Source organism: Thamnophis elegans, chromosome 6, assembly GCF_009769535.1.
Source record: "Thamnophis elegans isolate rThaEle1 chromosome 6, rThaEle1.pri, whole genome shotgun sequence".
Lineage (NCBI taxonomy): Eukaryota > Metazoa > Chordata > Lepidosauria > Squamata > Colubridae > Thamnophis > Thamnophis elegans.
The window spans coordinates 20166632-20184711 of NC_045546.1; the positions used below are offsets into that span (position 1 = coordinate 20166632).

At 40.4% G+C, this 18080-nt stretch overlaps 1 protein-coding gene across 1 annotated transcript; it reads right to left on the reverse strand.

Annotated features, from left to right (window-relative positions):
- Positions 1 to 5336: 5336 nt before the first annotated feature.
- EEF1AKMT1 (EEF1A lysine methyltransferase 1) lies at positions 5337 to 11717 on the reverse strand. The gene is made up of 5 exons (XM_032219949.1): positions 11568 to 11717; positions 10646 to 10791; positions 9409 to 9491; positions 7078 to 7358; positions 5337 to 5517 (listed from the first exon to the last, which is right to left on the reverse strand). Exons 2-5 carry the CDS (start codon positions 10787 to 10789, stop codon positions 5375 to 5377), a joined length of 651 nt encoding a protein of 216 aa, XP_032075840.1. The 5' UTR covers positions 10790 to 10791; positions 11568 to 11717; the 3' UTR covers positions 5337 to 5374.
- Positions 11718 to 18080: the final 6363 nt, after the last annotated feature.

The following is an 18080-nucleotide window of genomic DNA, read 5'->3' on the forward strand; positions in this document are numbered from 1 at the left end:
AGGTTGGGGTTTTACTTTAAGTTTGGGCTTACATCAGGGGTGGGTTCCTGCCAGTTCTAAACTCTTCTATAGAAGAGGTTCCACAAATCTACAGTGCCGTTTAGAACCGATTCCAGATCCCTCCCCCCACCCGTCCACACATCATCAAGTTGAAGAGCGAGAGGAGGAATTCTGGGAGTTGAAGTGTGCAAGTCTTAAAGCTGTCAAGTTTGAACACCCCTGAGGTTTTTTCTTTCTAAAGGGTTAGGAGTGCAAGGGTCTTGCAACTTGACAGCTTTAAGACTTGCATGCTTCAAATGCCAGAGTTTCTGAGCCAATATTTTGGTTGCTAAGCAAGAGCGTTGTTAAGTGAGTTTCACCACATTTTACAAGTTGACCATGCCTACCCAGTCACATGGCTGATGAGCCACTCCCACCTGGTCACATGGCCAGCAAGCCACTCCCATGCAATCACATGGCTGGCAAGCCACTCCCACAAAGCAGGCCACTGGCCTACATCCAGGGGTGGGCTTCAAAAATGTTAGCAAAGGGTTCTCTGCCCAGTTGCTGGGTGGGCAGGGCCATGGTGGGAGGGGCCTAGTCAGCCTCCTGCACCATGTTTTTGGGGGGATTTTTGCCCTCCCCAGGCTCTGGAGGCTTTCTTGAAATTCTGGTAGGCCTGTTTTTCGGGGTTCTCCGAACTGCACAGAATCTTAGCTAGAGGTTCTCCTAATCCTTACGAATCCCCCAGCAGGCCACCCCTGTTTACATCCTAATCTGGCCCATGCCAGCCATAGCTCTGAGATTTCAGTGATCCTGAAACATCATTTGTGCTGGAGCAAATCTTGCCATCTCTATTACAAAAGATGACCTCAGTCAGACAACCTTCAGCTACACTGCAGTAGCTGGCCAAGTCCTGAAGAGCCCCAATTTGGAGAAAGCTGTCTGTGACAGAGGTTACTTCTCGCACCATTGTGCAAAGCAAAGCATTGTCTGGTTTATGAGCCCTTTCAGATGCCTGGAAATATGCCAATTGCCTCTCTAAGCTACTTTAACTTTTGGTAATAGCTTTGGGAATACATAAATGGACAGCAATAAAATGAAATCATGGAGAGTTAAAAAAAAACCAAAACAAAAGGCAGACAAATGTCTTTTGGCATTCCTTTCTCAAGAGAGAGAAATGGTCGAATTCAAGGAAAATATGAGCCAAGCTCCTGAATAGCAAATGTTCTCTGAATTGTGTATGCACAAGGCATCTGCTATTACCTCCTAAAGCAGCAAGAGGCAGGGGGAAAAACTGCTTAGCCCTGTTTACTGGAGTTTAATCATTTCAAGCTCCTTTTTCCCCAACTGCAATTGCCATACTAAATACACATTTCTCAAATTGATTTCCAAATTATTCATTGGTGACTATCCTTGGAGCTATCTGTTTGTAACAGCTACAAGGCAGGATGATGTCTAAGGTGGGGGAAGAAGAGAAAACTGTGACAAATTGGTGATTAAATCTGCATTTGATTGGGAATTGGGTCTCACTTCAGAAGAGGGACTGGATTCCTGTTTCCATCATTCCATCTCCCTCTCCCTCCATAAAATGCAATAATGAAATGTGACAATTTTGCAATGACAATACTTAGCGTCTAAAAAAAACCTCATTTATACCCTTACTTCTTTGCAATAGAAATAAAAAGCAACCTACTATAATGGGTAATTTTTGCTATGGAGAGAGAGAGAGAGAAAGAGAGAGAGGGAGGGAGGGAAGGATGGAGGGAGGGAGAAAGCACATGTTCCTTCATCAGCTTGTTTGAAGGCTGCCAGTTTAAGCTGATGAGACCAAAGAATCAGAAGCAGATTGCAAGCAATGTGCTTTTCTTCAACTGATATTGACAAAACAGATAATCATTTTATTAGATTTAGGTACAGTACTGTCCAGCTCTAACGCAATTATGAATCATGTGCTGAGAAGGGTGGAAAAAGAAAAGCCTGGAAATTAATCTTAGAAAGAATGATGGGAAAAAAACAATTGATTTATCCCAACAGAGAAAACTGAAGAGAAAGGATAGCTGTCTTCTATAAAGCTGTTATTTAGAGTTTAAGTGGGTTTATTCTGTCCTGATCCAAAAGACAAGATCGTCAAATTCTGGTCAATGTGAAAACCCTTTGCTTGAAATCGTAGAGAGCCAAGCAAGAATTCCAGCAAAAGAGAATATTTTCTTCCTGTGCATACAATATGGAAATAAAACAGAACTATGGTGAATTCCTAAAGTACCAGTTCGATCTAGCAAACAAGATGGATTAATCAAAATCTAAGGAGCAACGTAGGTAAGAATTTTTAAAGTATCTGTACTGAAGTCCTATCATCTCTTATATCTCTGGAAATCTTAAAACTTCTATATCACAGATTAATCATTTACGGTGTCCTCTGTTTCTAGACAACTGAACCAATTGATGAATTTGTTTCTATGTCCATCATTGATATGTGTCTTTTCCCACCAAACATTCTCTTTAAATTATCTCCCAGAGCAAGCATATGGCTCACATTGTATCTCTATTGAAAAACAGGAACATTTGCAGTTGAAACCACTCACATAGTCTTTACTTTATAGGGTGGGTGGAAATGACACATGGTTTCATCAAGGCAAACACATGATTTTAATTTATTTCATGCCAGAAAATTGATTTCCTATTCACTGTTGTCAAAGACGGATTCTAAAAATGTATTTTGGTACTATTACCTAAACAAAAACCTGAACTCACAGCTCTTTCTGCTCAAGTGGAAAGAGCTTATTTCCAACTAGACGCAGTTGGACTACATCAACTACCAAACCAGTTACAATTTGAAAGTTGTTGGTAAGCAGGTAATTTGGCCTGCAGTTGCCTGGTGCTGCCCCTTTTGCTGGATCTTTCATTATCAGATAACTTTTTCCAGATGTTAACTTATCTTCAATTTTACCTCCTTGTAGTATATTGTTAAACTGCTTGGCAATAAGTTGGTGTAGACCATTCAACCTAAACCATGCAGTTCACCTGGTGTTGACCAGTTCTTGGTCTTCCTTGACTTTTCTTCTGCTGTTATTACAAGTTTTTTCCCCCCATTTCAGCTTTTTTTTTAATTCTTATCTCTTTTATTCAAGTTGCATTCTTGTATTTCTTTGGGTTGCCCCGTAGCTGCGATCAGAAAGTTGCTTTCTTCTGTCAGGTTTTGTCTGGTTTATTGCAATCTGTCCATTGACAGATTGGTAGAAATGTTTCTAATTCAACTGAAATTGGAGTTTCTGCAAATATGCATTTGCTGATCATCTTAGCTATAGCTGTTATTTGCTACTTGATTATTTCTAGCTTGATTTTCCTTGTTTCTAGGTGATATTTCTTGCTCAGGTATTCTTTGGTCTTCTTGTTCTTCAGCTTTTCTTTTCATCTGTTCTAGCTTGCTTACATCTGATCTTTGCATCCTGACTTTATTTCCCAACATTATTATAAACCCGAGAGACATTATTGATTTTAGAGCATTCATTGAATTGGTTAAATTTCCAAAGAACTTCAGAAAGGTTGAGTGATATTGCCTGTGTCCTCAATTTATGATGATAAAGGCCCTCTCCCCCCTTTTGATATTACTTATATTGTGGGTTTATTTAGTCAATTCACGGGAATTAAGTAATGATTGTGTTACAAAAAATTCCAATTCAAGGAAATTATTTGACAACTTAAATGCAAACTTCAAAAATAGTATCTAGTCTCAGACTGAAGTCTGAAGATAATGAATGCAATCCATGTTGTGAGACAGTGTTTTATGCCAAGTCAAATGTGTCTTTCTGCTTTTCCATTTCAGAATTTATTTTATAGGGAAATAAATATTAAACTTTTTTTATAATATTAAAATACACAATAAATGCCAATGGTAGGATGGCCCCCATTTGTAAAACATTGAAAAATCAAGATTCACTGTAGTTACAGAAAGCACTCAAATATTTGAAAATCCAGATATAGCATGCATTCACACACACACACATTTTCTACTATAGTAATGGCTAACCTTTTTTTGGCTCAGGTGCCGAAAGCGTGCACATGTGTGCGATAGTGTCCGTGCCCACACCCATAATTCAATCCCCCCAGCATGCCCCCCCGCACATGAGTACATGACCCGCCCACCTTGTTTTGGACCTAGCAGGTCTCACTGAAGCCTCCATCCGGAAATGGCCCGCAAGTAGGCCTGTTTTTCACCCTCCCCAGGCTTCAGAGGCTTTCCTGAAGTCTGTTGAGGGTGGAAACACCCCCCCCCCGCCCAAAAGTCAGAAATGGCCTATTTCTGAACTTCCAGTAGGTCCGATAGGCCCGTGTTTTGCCCTCTTAAGTCTTCAGAGGCTTTCCTGAAGCCTGGTGAAGGTGAAAACAGCCTCCCTTGGCCCTCAAGAGGCCCCCCAGAAACCGGAAATGACCCATTTCCAAACATCTGGTAGGCCTAGTAGGAGGCTTTTCTGAAGCCTCGGGAGGATGAAAATGACCTCCCCTGGCTCTCCCTGGCCCTCCGGAGGCCCTTTGAAGGCTGAAAATCAGCTGGGCAGAGCAGGCATGCACACAGCAGCTGACCGAGGGCAACGGTTTGCGTCACTCAGAGATGGCTCCACGTGCCACTTGTGGCACATGTGCCATACACAGAAGACACCAAGGATGACAAAATCCAAATCTCGCATGATTTTAAATGGGGGGGGGGAGACTTCTAGGGGCACTTCCACATCACTGTTTCAATTTTGAAGTTCATTTGCAATCCAATTTAACTCTGTTAGCCTCAAAATCAAAGCAGGTAATAAAACTATCAATGTCTAAAAAAAATTCACTTTATTGCAGCTTGCCCTGTCAAGCCCGGTGTGGACTCAAAAAAAGAAAACTCTTTATCTCCTCCATCAAAAGATGTTTTTAAGTGGCTTCACACATATATTACTGTAGAAAGTAAAATAAAGATCATGCAGAATGGTGTATAGTAAAATAATATTGTGAATGCATTCCTAATGTTTTAATGCAGTGATGGTCTTTTATGCTTGAAAACAGCAATATTTATTGAACTTCTTGAAAACAAGTGTGAGGAAATTTAATATATTGAAATAATTATTATCCCTTCTCTATTTCAGACAGGTAGCTCTGTACAATCCAATACAGGTATCTTAAATAATTGAAACCAACACTATACACTAATTATGGATAATAGCAATTCCTTCTACTTTTTGGTAAAAAAGCAAACAGAAAATATTTTTAATCAAATTTCAAAATTGCCTATCTCCCTTACAAAGGAATTCATATCAGCTGAAATGTAATGAGAAACAAAAAATGTTGACGAATACATCATGTCAGGAAAGGAAAAATTATTAAAGTTTGAAAAATCCTATTGATGTTTATTGGGTTATCAAGAGAGAGAATCCAAATCCAGTCCAGAATCATAATTCACATAGCATCGAAATTCATTAGCTAAATTTCGAGCATGTTTTGGAATAAACTTGCACATTTTCACACCAAGATATTTAGCCGCATATTCTTCCATGATTAAACCTGGAAAAACAAAACAAAACAAAACTTTAGAATAGAGCTGCTAGATCAGAACAGATTTTTTTTTCAAAATACTTTTTATTTTCCATTTTCATAACATATAAACACATGTATACTATTACATAGCCAATATCATATTGTATTAAGTAGTAATTACATCAGTTCCTCTTGCCATCAACTCCCAGGAAGATAAGAACCAATTATTAGCTCTTCTGCTCTCCATACACCTCTTTCTTCTGCCTCTCTCCTCCCCCTCCTTACTTCCTTTCTTCCCTCCATCAACCTTTTCTACTCTACTTCCCCTTCCTTTCTCCTTCTCCTCTCTCCTCATTCCACTCCTCCTTATTCTCATCTTCCCCCATTACCCTCTCTCCTATCCCTCTCTTCCTATCTTTCTTCTCCCCTCTGCTTCCCACTCTTCCTCTCATTCAGTTGGTGTATTTCAGCTTCTGAGCAAACTCCATTCTATGTTGATGGTATTTATGCTTCCATATCAATATACTTAACATATCTTAGTTTTAAAGAAAAAATAAGAGAAGACAGTATACATGTGCAATCATATTATTTTAAAATCTAACACCCCTTTGGCACAACAACGATATGAGAAATATTTAACTTCAAGTAGTCCTTGTGGGTCATTCAGAGAAGCAGTGGTTAAGTGAAATTGCAACTGTGGCTAGGGTCTTATTTCACTTTTCCTTTGCTTTACAGACCTGCAAAGGTTGCAAATTTGAGGATGAGTCATGAAAGTTACTTTTTCATCCGTCATAATGGCAAATGGTCACTAAATGACCATTTAGTGAGCCACAAAGTGAGGACCACCTGAAGTTTTATCAGAACATCCTTCTATAGCAGAGTGTCAAACTTGATTTCATTGAGGGCTGCATCATAGTTGTGTTTGACCTCGGAGAGGGGGGGCATGGCCAGTGTGGGTGTGGCCAGCTCATTGTTATTTGTGTCAGAGGTGCCTATGGTGGCCTGAGTGCTTTAAATGAGCTCACGAGCTCCATTTTCGGCTGCGACAGCCTCCTGCAATCCTCTGTCAGCGAAAACAGAGCTCGGGAGGGCTGTCTGTGTTTTTGCTGGCAGGCACCATGTGCCAGTCCTTCGCTGTTTTCAGGGTGGTCCAGTAGGTCTGATCTAAGCACCCCGCTGGCCAGATCTGTCCCCCAGGCCTTGAGTTTAGCAATAGCAGTTAGACTTATATACCGCTTCATAGGGCTTTCAGCCCTCTCTAAGCGGTTTACAGAGTCAGCATATCGCCCCCAACAATCTGGGTCCTCATTTTACCCACCTCGGAAGGATGGAAGGCTGAGTCAACCCTGAGCCGGTGAGATTTGAACCACTGAACTGCTGAACTAGCAGTCAGCTGAAGTGGCCTGCAGTACTGCACTCTACCCACTGCGCCACCTCGGCTCTGACACCTCTGTCAGTTTGACACCTCTGTTCTATATAAACTTATTTTCAGTGTATGCAGCTATATAATAATGATTTTACAAATGGCTACTGTTTTGTTTACAAAAACTACTGAAGCAAATGAATTTGAGAAAACAAGTGATGTACCTGTGCAGAGCAGAATCTTTCCTTTAGTTAAGTATTTGATGGTTTCTGCTATTTTTTGGAGACATTCTTCAGACAGGTAGGGTGGGTCTGCTAAGACAATATCAAAACTATGTGCTTCAAGGTGGGTTGGAAGTTTCAAAGGGCTGTTGTAATCGTAGAAAATATACTCAGTTCCATACACAGAAAATCTCTGGTCATATTCCAAAATGCAGGTTGAAAAACCTTGGCAATCCTGCTCTTTCAGTTTCTGATAAACACTCGGGGCACTGACACAAGCTATCCTGCAAGGATAATGAAGCAAGGAAAGAAGTGGTTATTTAATACATTAAAATGTTTAATTCACACCTTTTCTTGAATTCAACTACGTACATGAGTTCACAAACATCCCTCTTGTTCAATAACACACCTGCAGAATTATTTGCCCCTCATCAGAGACAGGAAAGTGCCAATTCGATAGAACTGAATGAATAATTATTTACAAATAAATACTAAATAATTATTCATTGCACAGTGCAGTCTTGTTCTTGGGTGACTATGCACCGTACTGCAACCAAAGTCAACTTTAGAAATAACCTACCCCTCAAAAAGTAATATGTACCTTCTGGACTGAAGCATAAATAGACCCTGTCAATCTATTTATACATAGGACAGAATTAAACAGGACAAAGTTTCCCAAAAATATGCTGCTTCTATTTCTACTATTATAAGTACACTTCTCTTATGCACTTGTGGTTAACACAAGTTCAAATATTAAAGGCTTTTTAAAGAACCAGCCTCAGAGTTCTGTGCATCAAAAAACTGCTGATTGTGCTAATGAAGGCAAAAATGTCTAAGGTGGGGGCAGTGGTGGGGGCGTACTGGTGCCTCCTGGGAGCACCAGGTACCGTTCCGGTACAGTGTTCTGGAGGGCCCACCTGCCCGCCTTACCTCTATTTGAGCCAATTGGGGCTTTTGCACACACACATGATGCCTGCGTGATGCTCCAAGCAGCTGGAGCGTCGCGGGCGGTAAGTACACATGCGGGCACTGCGCGCATGCACGTGGTGGATGCCCGGCCCCATTGCAGCGCACCGGTTGAAATGGGATCTGGAACCCACCACTGGGTATGGGGCAGGGGTAAAATGCCCCGAAGTTTTACTGGTACGATTCGCACGCGCATGTAAAAAAAGTTTTTAAAAGTTCCGATGATTATGCGGCATAGCTGATTGTCACACAGCTGATCAGCGGAACACTTTTTTTACTTTTTTAAAGCATTTTTTTAACCACCAGTTCGGGCAAACCAGTAGTAAAAAAATGCTTAAAAAAGTTTTTAAAAAGTTCCGACAATCAGCTGTGCCGGGCAATGGTTGGAACTTTTTTTTAGCAATTTTTTTATTACCGTTTTGGGCTAATTGGCCGGAACCGGTAGGATTTCACTCCTGGTGGGGGCATGGGGGTGGGGGGAGAAATTGAAGATGGAAACCCCAAACACAGGATGGAAGCCTCGCCATTGTTTCTACGCATGTAAAAATGTGCAGGGCCTTAACTGCATAGTAGTGGTCATTTTCTTTATTTTTTTGATATCCCCCCCCTTGCCCTGATAATCCTGGATAAAGCTCTGGATTCTTCCATAGATCAAAGGCTCATTAAAAGAACAATCTCAACCCCTTATCCATAAAAGTGAAAGGCAGGATATTGTGACGATCCAGAGCTGTTTGTAGATGCTTGAGAGATAAAAAAAAAAACAAAAAAAAAAAACTTAGTGACTCTTATCTCCAATCTGACAGTCCTGTCTTAACCATGACCCCTCCCCCAAATAGTCAAAACTGCATCATACATGTAATCTTGGACTTACAACCACAACTCCACAACTCCAAACCAGATTTTCTGTTGCTAAGAAGGAGGTTGTAAAGGGAGTTGAACCTGATTTTGTGATTATTATTATTTTTGCTACAATTGTTAAACAAATCACTGCAGCTCTTAAAGTGAATCATGCAGTCATTAAGCAAATAGTTTTCTGCATTGATTTTGCTTGTCAGAAGCCAGCTGAGGTGGTCACAAATAATCTCATGAGCCAGAATGCTGCAGTCATCATAAACATATGCCAGTTGCCAAGCAACCAAATTTTGATCACGTGACTGTAGGGGCGCTGCAACGATCTTAAGTGGGAGGGCCGGCAGTAAGTCACTTTTTAAAGTGCTACCATTAGCTTCAAATGGTCAGTAAACAAATGGTTGTAAGTCAAGGACTATTTGTAGTTTAATGCACTGAAAAGAAAGGGTTGATAGATAAAAAAGCAGCATTTTTATAAAAGTCACAATGCTTGGTTTGTAGAAAGCCAACAGAATTTACCTGCCACCTTTCCCAGCTGCTCTTATGGCCTCATTAGCTAAACAAAATGCTGTCTCAGGATCATACCAAAACTGGCTCAGTTGCTGAAAGGGTTAAAAAAAGTGCAAATGTTAACAGAATAACTTTTTCAGTAACATCCCTAGAAGATTATTTGCTACAACCCAGAGGTCTGGTTTATTTGAAATGCCAACTTAAAAGAATTAATATCCATCCAGGAAGAATGGATGACGGAATTGGCGGAGATGGCAAAGTAAATTATACAAATTAGGGGAAAGAATGTAAATAAGTTTGTTTCCACTTGGAAACCGTTTCTGGTTTTTGTGCTCTAAAGCAGGGATCAGCAACCCATGGCTCTGGAGCCGCATGTGGCTCTTTCATCCCTCTGCTGCGGCTCCCTGACGCTGATCGGCTCCACAATTGAGGATGCCGCACTAGGAGGAGACTCTATGGTGGGTGAACTGACTCATGGTCAGCAGAAGAAAAAGGATGCCGCGCTAGGAGGAGACTATGATGGGAAAAATGGACTTCCGGTTGGCTCTAGAATTGAAAGGGGGACTTCCAGTTAGGACCTTTAGGGCTCTGAGTGTTTAAGGTTGCTGACCCCTGCTCTAAAGAGACAAAAAAAATCGAACTTTGATTTTGGGCTTTCATCATTTTATATGTTGTTGTTATAGAAATGGCCAGTATTAATTATTTTATATAAGTAAAAAGTTAATAGTATAACTACCATGCATCTTACTGCACCATATATATAAACAAGGATTCTTGGTACTGAAAGACAAATTCCTTGTGTGCCCAATCGCACTTGGCTAATAAAGAATTCTATTCTTTTCTAAAAAAAAAAAAGGTCGTAAAATTGGCAAAAGTCACTTAATAACTGTGCAACATAAATTTGGGGCTCACTTGTGGTCGTAAGTCGAGGACTATCTGTATCTGCCCCCAGTTCATAGCAGCCATGACTGCAATGGCTGTAGAATGGGAAATAAAGCTGGACTAAGCTGGATTACCCCAAGACATAAGTAATGGCTGCCAAGGGGCACATACTATTATTATTTTTTAAAAAATGATTTTTTAAAATGATCATTTAAAATTAATGATTTTAAAAATCATTAATCAGTGCTCTAAGCTCACTGGAAACTTAGTCACTGCTACTTCCATTCATGGAAACTTGAAGTGAAAACTTGTGAGCCTTTCCATGCAGGAGTCAACATTAGCGTATTTTAGCAAAAATGCTTACCCAGTCCTCTTCAATAGAGCCAACTGAATAACTGTGAGTTTTATCAGTAGTCTTAGCTTCTCTCTGCTGTTGCTCGGCATAGAACTCCTGCAGAGCAGTTAAAGCTTCAGATGAAAGCTGAGGAACATCATCATCATCATTCATTTCTAGATATAAAGCATGAGATTAAAGGCCTTTTATCAGCTGAATGGGATTGGCTATAAAATTCAAGTATTTTGCCATGAGAGGTAAACAGAAGAGTAAAAGATTTTTATGAATGAAAAGCAAAAGCAAGAGCTTATTTTTTTTCTCCATTTTATATACTTGTTTGCCAATAATCCTCATTTAGTGATCCCCAATTGGGACGACAACTTGGCATTAGGGAGGCACAGTTGCTAAGTGAAACCATAACTGTGCTTTACTTCTTACTTCCTTCAAATTTCCTTTGCTTTATTGACTGAAACTGCAAAGGTTCCTCTTTTCTGCTCACATTCTTTTGATGCCATCTTCTTGGCCAGGGGTTGCCTTTGCAAGTCACGCTGCACTGCGATGAAAGAGCTCTGCATTCATGCGGCACGCTAGTACAGGTATAGGAATATAGAGGCGACCAGTAGGCGGCAGCAAAGAGCGCTCTCGCTGCTGCCATCTCGCGGTCGGCCGCTTGCTTGCAGACAGAGGAACGCCATGCTAAAACTCGGAACTAATCGGCCGGGCTGGGTCTGCATATCCCGCCAGGGCAAAACGTACATGTCGAGTGGGCGGGTGCAGGGTGGCCATTCGGCCACAAACCCTCATGGAAGGCCCTGCAGACTAAGCCGTAAGCCCTATTCATGCGCCCGCTCTCGGCTACCCAAAGCAGGCTCTGCCTCCACCCCTGACGCTCCCCCCCCCCCCGGCAGCCCGTTCCCCTTGCGTTCCGTCGGCTCGCAGCCGGTCCACTCACCAGCAGCCTAGGCCTCTGGGCTCCCGCCCGCCTCTTTCTCCCGGAGCTCCGCCTTTCCTCCGCCCGATAACCCAGCCCGCTCCGGCGCCCTCTAGCGCGGAAGGAGAGCCGCTTGCCTGGTTGCTATTTTAACAGGTGCTATTGGGAAGGAAGGAAAGAAGAGAAGGAAGAAAGAGAAAGAAGAAAGGGGGAGAGAAGGAGGAGGGAGGGAGGAAAGGGGGGAGGAAGGAAGGGGAAGGGAAGGAAGGAAGGGGGAGGGAAGAAAGGAGGAAGGAAGGGGAAGGGAAGGAAGGAAGAAGGGAAGAAAGAGAAGGAAGGGAGGGGAAGGGAGGGAGGAAGGAGGGGGAGGGAGGGGGAGGGGAGGGGAAGGAAGAGAAGGAAGGGGGAGAGAGAGGGAAAGAAGGAGGAAGGAAGGGGAGGGAAGGAAGGAAGAAAGGGGGAGGAAGGAAGAGAAGAAAGAAGGAAGGGAAGGAGGGGAGGGAGGGAAGGAAGGAAGAATGAAGGAAGGAAGAGGGAGGGAGGAAGGGAAGGAAGGAAGGAGGAAGGAAGGAAAAAAAAGATGGTAAAGTAGCATGCCAAGGAAAAGAGAGCTACCCATTTGGCTAACTACGATGGAAGCATATATACACCCAAATTTAATTAATATGGAAAATATTGTTACATATAAAGAGTTATTGAACAGACAGGAGGATATTAAAACTAGATTAGAATTGGCATCACGAGGGGTACAAGTAGAATGGGGTTCTTATTTACAGATACAATCAAGGTTTGCACAGGACAGGAAGAAGGAAGGTATTGTTAAAGATTACACAGTGTTAGATAAACTTTTGATAGAGACAGAAAACAAGTTGATCAAAGTGCTGTATAGATTTTTATTGGAATATAAACTCAAGGAAGAACATATCAAAGAAACTATGGTCGCTTGGGCAAATTTTTTTGGTTATAATGTGGAATTGTCTAAGTGGGAAAAACTTTGGATACTTAATCGAAAACTAACATTGGCTACAGTGTATAAAGAAAATCTTTATAAGATGTTCTACAGATGGCATCTCCCCCTAGCACGGTTCTCCAAAATGTTTAAAAATATAGCCCCAAATAGTTGGAAGTGTAAAAAAACACCAGGCACTTTTTATCATATATGGTGGACATGCAATGAGGCCAAAAGATATTGGAAAATGATTCAATCATGGTTGGAACAAATGGTGGGAGACCAAATTTTGCTTAAGCCAGAAATTTTTCTCCTAGGCATAATACCGGAGGGGTTTAAGAAAAATGTACTCTATCTAATTATACATGTACTAACTGTGGCGCGCATAACTTTTGCGCAGTATTGGAAAAAAGAAAATACGCCATCAGAGCTAGATATAATCAGAAAAGTGTTGGCCTGTGCGGAAGCAGATAGGCTCACTCTTGAACTTAAAAATAAAGGGGAATCAGAATATTTTGAAGTCTAGAACAGATTTTATGATTGGTATAAGACAAGGTGACAAGACTGGAACAAACTGTATATTGTGATTGGACAGAAGGATAGACAATGTATTAAGTAGGCTAATAGTTAATGGTTGAGACTAATTGTGTATAATGTGAATGTATGGTCACTTCAACTCTGCGGTACTGCATTGTTTTAAATGTAAAAATAATAAAAATATATTTCAAAAAGAAAAAGAAAAGGGAGCTAAAGAACAAGGCTTCCCTGATTTTTGTCAAGCACCATGTTTTTTAGGGCATATTAGAGCTAAAAAAAGAGGGACGGGACAGACACTGGATCGTCGTAGGATTTACAGAGCCTCCCATTCTTTTTATATTCTATCTAATATCAATGCCCAGAGAGACAATGTTATCGTCTGTCACGGTAAAACACTGAGTGGGACTTCAGAGGCTTTTTCAAGATTTATTTGCAACGCAGGGGAGGACTTTTCCACCCAGTTTCCATGGCTAAAACAAGCCTACCAAAATGATGTTTGTGTGAGTCACTATTGCTACAAACGGTAAATTGTGTAAATGGCAATTTTGCTCAAAAGCATCACCTGTGGGACTTATTCAAAGTGTTGGCTGGCACTCATTAGAATGTTAATCTACCAATTAAGGGCAAGTGTTTGTGAATTCTGTGATAAATTGATTCCCAGTGGTGCCTTTTTATTAAAGATGAGTAATAAGTTTTCAGTTGAAAATAAACAAAATGTAGCACTTTTGCGTGCTAAAAAAAACTTATTTGTTGCTACTTCGTCCTTAAATAGAAATGATTCATCACAGACCTCTTGCGAGGTTAGTGAAATCAGATGAATACGTGTGAATATGGCTCTCCAAAAATGGTAAGATGTTATTTTACTGACTTTACTAAGTTCCACCTTGGAGGAGGGGGATTTGTTCTTACATTTAAGACAAGGCCACATGCAGGTACACTTCTAGAAAAGAGAAGCAATGGCCTTGAAGGACTGGAAGAAATGCCTTTCAAAGCAATAGGATGATCTAATAAAATGAGCCTGAACCAAGAAAAAGTACCTTGAGAAAAATCTCAAACAAGGCTCTCCCTAACTCATGTGAACCTGGGAGTCGGAATCGTACTCTATAGACTTGCAAAATTCTGGTATTAAGCTTTACAGTAAAAGTAGCATCGATCTATATGGCAATGATTTCGTATTTGGGTCTATCTTGTAGGACTAGCAATATTATAAAATGCCCTTTGTTTCAAATAGAACAGCCCAGGGAAATGGCAACTGTCTCCCGCCATTGACTCCTGACATTCACTTCAGATTGAAGCTGAATGAATGCTTATCTAAACTGAATTTAACATCTGATTTGATGTTTTCAGAAGTTTATACTTCTCTATGTTGTACTATGGCTATTAAATAATTGAATGGCAGACTGGTCAGCCACAGTATATTTTTTGCTTAATATGTTATGCAAAGCTCATCTATGTAATTAATAACTTCTCCAAAATTGTTTGGTGTGTGTGTGTGTTCAAGTCAGTATAGCCATCTTGCTCTGGTGAGTGCCTGGAGTAATCCCTGCAGTTTTCTTGCAAAGATTTTAGAAGTGGTTTGCTATTGCCTGTTTCCTAAGACTGAAAGAGAATGACTGGCTCAAGGTCTCCCAGCTAGCTTCATGCCTAAGATACTAGAACGGTCTCCTGTTTCTCATCAATCACTAAGCCAAACTGGGATCCCAAACTCGTATTACCATGGTGAAATTGACTCAAGATATAGTTGAATGTGATAGATGTGCTCTGCAGAGAATCTCCTGCAATTTTATCTTAGGAAATGAACAAGTATACATTGGATTTTTGATACTTGTCAATTAAAAGCCTACAAATAAGATGCAGTGCTTCTGGAATAGAATGAGATTTTCTGTATACTCTAACTCAGATATGGGTACTCATCTAACCTATATGTTAGAGCATGGATGTCAAACTTGCCACATCACATTGCCATTATGTGATGTTTCGTGGTGTTTTCCCCATTTGTGGAGCTGGAGTGGGCGTGGCCTGTGTGCGACTCATTAGGCCCTCATTGACACCCCTGAATTAGAGTAATCATAATTGGGACTCACAACTTGGACGGCAGTTGTGAGCCGTGCTTAGCAAGGCAGTTGCGAAGTGAAACCATGACTCTGCTTAAATCTTACTTCAGCTTTCCTTTGCTTTATAGATCTGCAAAGGAAGTTAATGAGAGGACGGTTTGCAGTTACTTTTTTTTATCACTGTTGTAACTTCAAACAAACACAATATAAAGGTAAAGGTTCCCCTCACACATATGTGCTAGGGCGGTGCTCATCTCCGTTTCAAAGCCGAAGAGCCAGCGCTGTCCGAAGACGCCTCCGTGGTCATGTGGCCAGCATGACTAAATGCTGAAGGCGCACAGAACACTGCTACCTTCCCAACAAAGGTGGTCCCTATTTTTCTATTTGCATTTTTACGTCCTTTCGAACTGCTAGGTTGGCAGAAGCTGGGACTAGTAATGAGAGTTCACTCCGTTACGTGGCACTAAGGATTCGAACTGCCGACGTTTCTGACCGACAAGCTCAGCGACTTAGCCACCGCGTCCCTGAGAGACCCAATATAAGATACACTAAACAAGGGCTACCAAATTCCAGAGATGTATTTTATGGCTCTTTCATCTACAGAATCACTAGGGTGGAAGCAGAGAGGTAGAGATTTCTGTATCTTTTGGTTGCTATCAAGTAGTTATTTGCACTGTTGCAAACTAGGGGTGGTAGCCCAATTGTTTATTTAAGGGGAGATGTTTTTCCACCATAATCCTCAACTAAAAATTCAGAAGAAAAAGTTATTAAATTGATGTTTCACACATGGCATATTATAGTGGCAAATCTGGCTTGTCTTTGAAATGTTAGATGGCTGCAAGAAATTACTGGGTACTGCGGAAGAATAATCCAAAACTAAATTCTGAGAAAAAGCAAAATAGATAAGGTTTTATTTTTAAAAACAGAAATTGAGTAAATCTACAGTTGTTTTTTTTAAATCTCTTTGGAACATGATTGAAAGCCAGTATAAAAAATGACAAAAATAAATGCTTTCAAAATTATTACTTGATAAGATTTCAAAATTATGCATGTACAAACTTGATTTTATAGTAGGCTAATCAATGAAATATTGCATTGTTTGGAATTACTTATTTGTATCCTTGTACTGACTGCAGGTCACATCATAAACCTCTTTTGTCTTCTGGATTGCCGTTTTTGGAAGTAGGGACAATGGAATCCTTAAAGTTGTTTTGGATACCCACCTTATTTCAGAATGTTTTCAGGAACATTGTGACTGCAGTATCCTTGCTAATTGGATAGATGTTGGGTGATAGATTTAGATGTGTGATACTTGAGAGCAGTGACAGTGATACAAGACAACAACATGCAAAAAAATAAAACTCTGCTTCTCCTGCATTAAAATACTGTAGAATCAAACAGTTCTAATTGTACTTATTTTCTTTATAATAGGGTTGTCTGGTGAGATGAGAAACATACCGTATTTTTCGGAGTATAAGACGCACCAGAGTATAAGACACACCAAGATTTTGAAGAGGCAATTTAAAAAAAAGTTTATGCACTCTGCAGACCTCCCAAAAACGGCCTATTTTTCATGAAAATGGGCCCATTTTTTGTCAAAAAAAAGGGCATGCATAGCCTTTAGGAGGCTTGTAGAGTGCTCCTGGGGGCGCGGGGGAGGAAATGAGCAAAAATCAGCCTGTTTTCACTCATTTTTGCCCTCCCCAGCCCCCAGGAGCACTCTGGAAGCTTCCTAAAGGCTATGCACGGCCATTGTTCCAAAGGGGTGGGGTTTCGGGAGGCCAAAAATGCTGTATTCAGTGTATAAGACACACCCAGATTTTCACCCTCTTTTTTGAGGGAAAACAGTGTGTCTTATACTCTGAAAAATTTGGTACATTTCCTTTAATTTTCTCTTTTAAATTACAAGTTTTAACATCACCAGTGTAAGTTCTTAACCACTATAATACATCATTTGTATCTTCAATAAACCATTATGTAAAACACATCTATACCTTAAAAATTACTAAATGGATAATTTAAAACTTTCGTCCAGGAACAATTTCACTTGATTTAGTAAAATATTGCAGTATGAGACACTGCTGCATATGAAAAATTAAGATGTCTATTGAGTATGTATGGAATATTACAAAGAAAGAATACGTGTCTTGTTCTCCTATTAAATGTTCTTCCTAGCTGGCTCAATCCAAGATGTGTTGAGGCTACATTCAATGTCATGCTACAGACACTATGAAATCTGTAGAGGTAGTAAAACAACCTTTCAACCCAACAATAACTTGAGAATCAAAAGATGTAAATTGAGCAAAACAAGGTAAAACACAAGTGAAGCAAATATTTAGTTAACAATACATCTGGTACACCATCAGAGGTTCCCAGGAGAAAATATAATACAATACACGAACCTACATTTCCTTTGATCTTACAATCATAAAGTTGGAAAGTTAGGCATTTGAGCAGAATTTGCCATCTTGCTCAGTGCAGAAAAGGAAATTAAAGCACCCTTAGACAGATAATTGTACAATCTGTAAGGTAAGAAGCAACCCAATACCTTTGTCACTTTGCTCTTTTTGATAGAATAAAAAAAAATGGAATCTGACTTATGGTGATTCAAATTCTTCATTCAAGGTCTTGCATTTTGATGTTCTTTTATGTAACTTCTGTGTTTTAGATTCAGCTGACAATACTGGATCCAAAATAACTTTCCAATTTTGAATCTGAAGACTGTACACCTCTTATTTTAGATATTTGAAGACTGCTATATCCCCCACTCTTCTAACATTTTCCAATTACTTGTTCCAGCTTGTCTGCATCCTTCTAAAAGTGTGGAGTTCACACAATATTCAAGAGAGTCTGACCCAGAGGTGGTATTCAGTAGGTTTTGGAGAACCGGTAGCGGAAACCTTTGAGTAGTTTGGAGAATTGGTAAATACCACCTCTGGCTGGCCCCACCCCATCTATTCTCTGCCTCCCGAGTCCCAGCTGATTGGGAGGGAA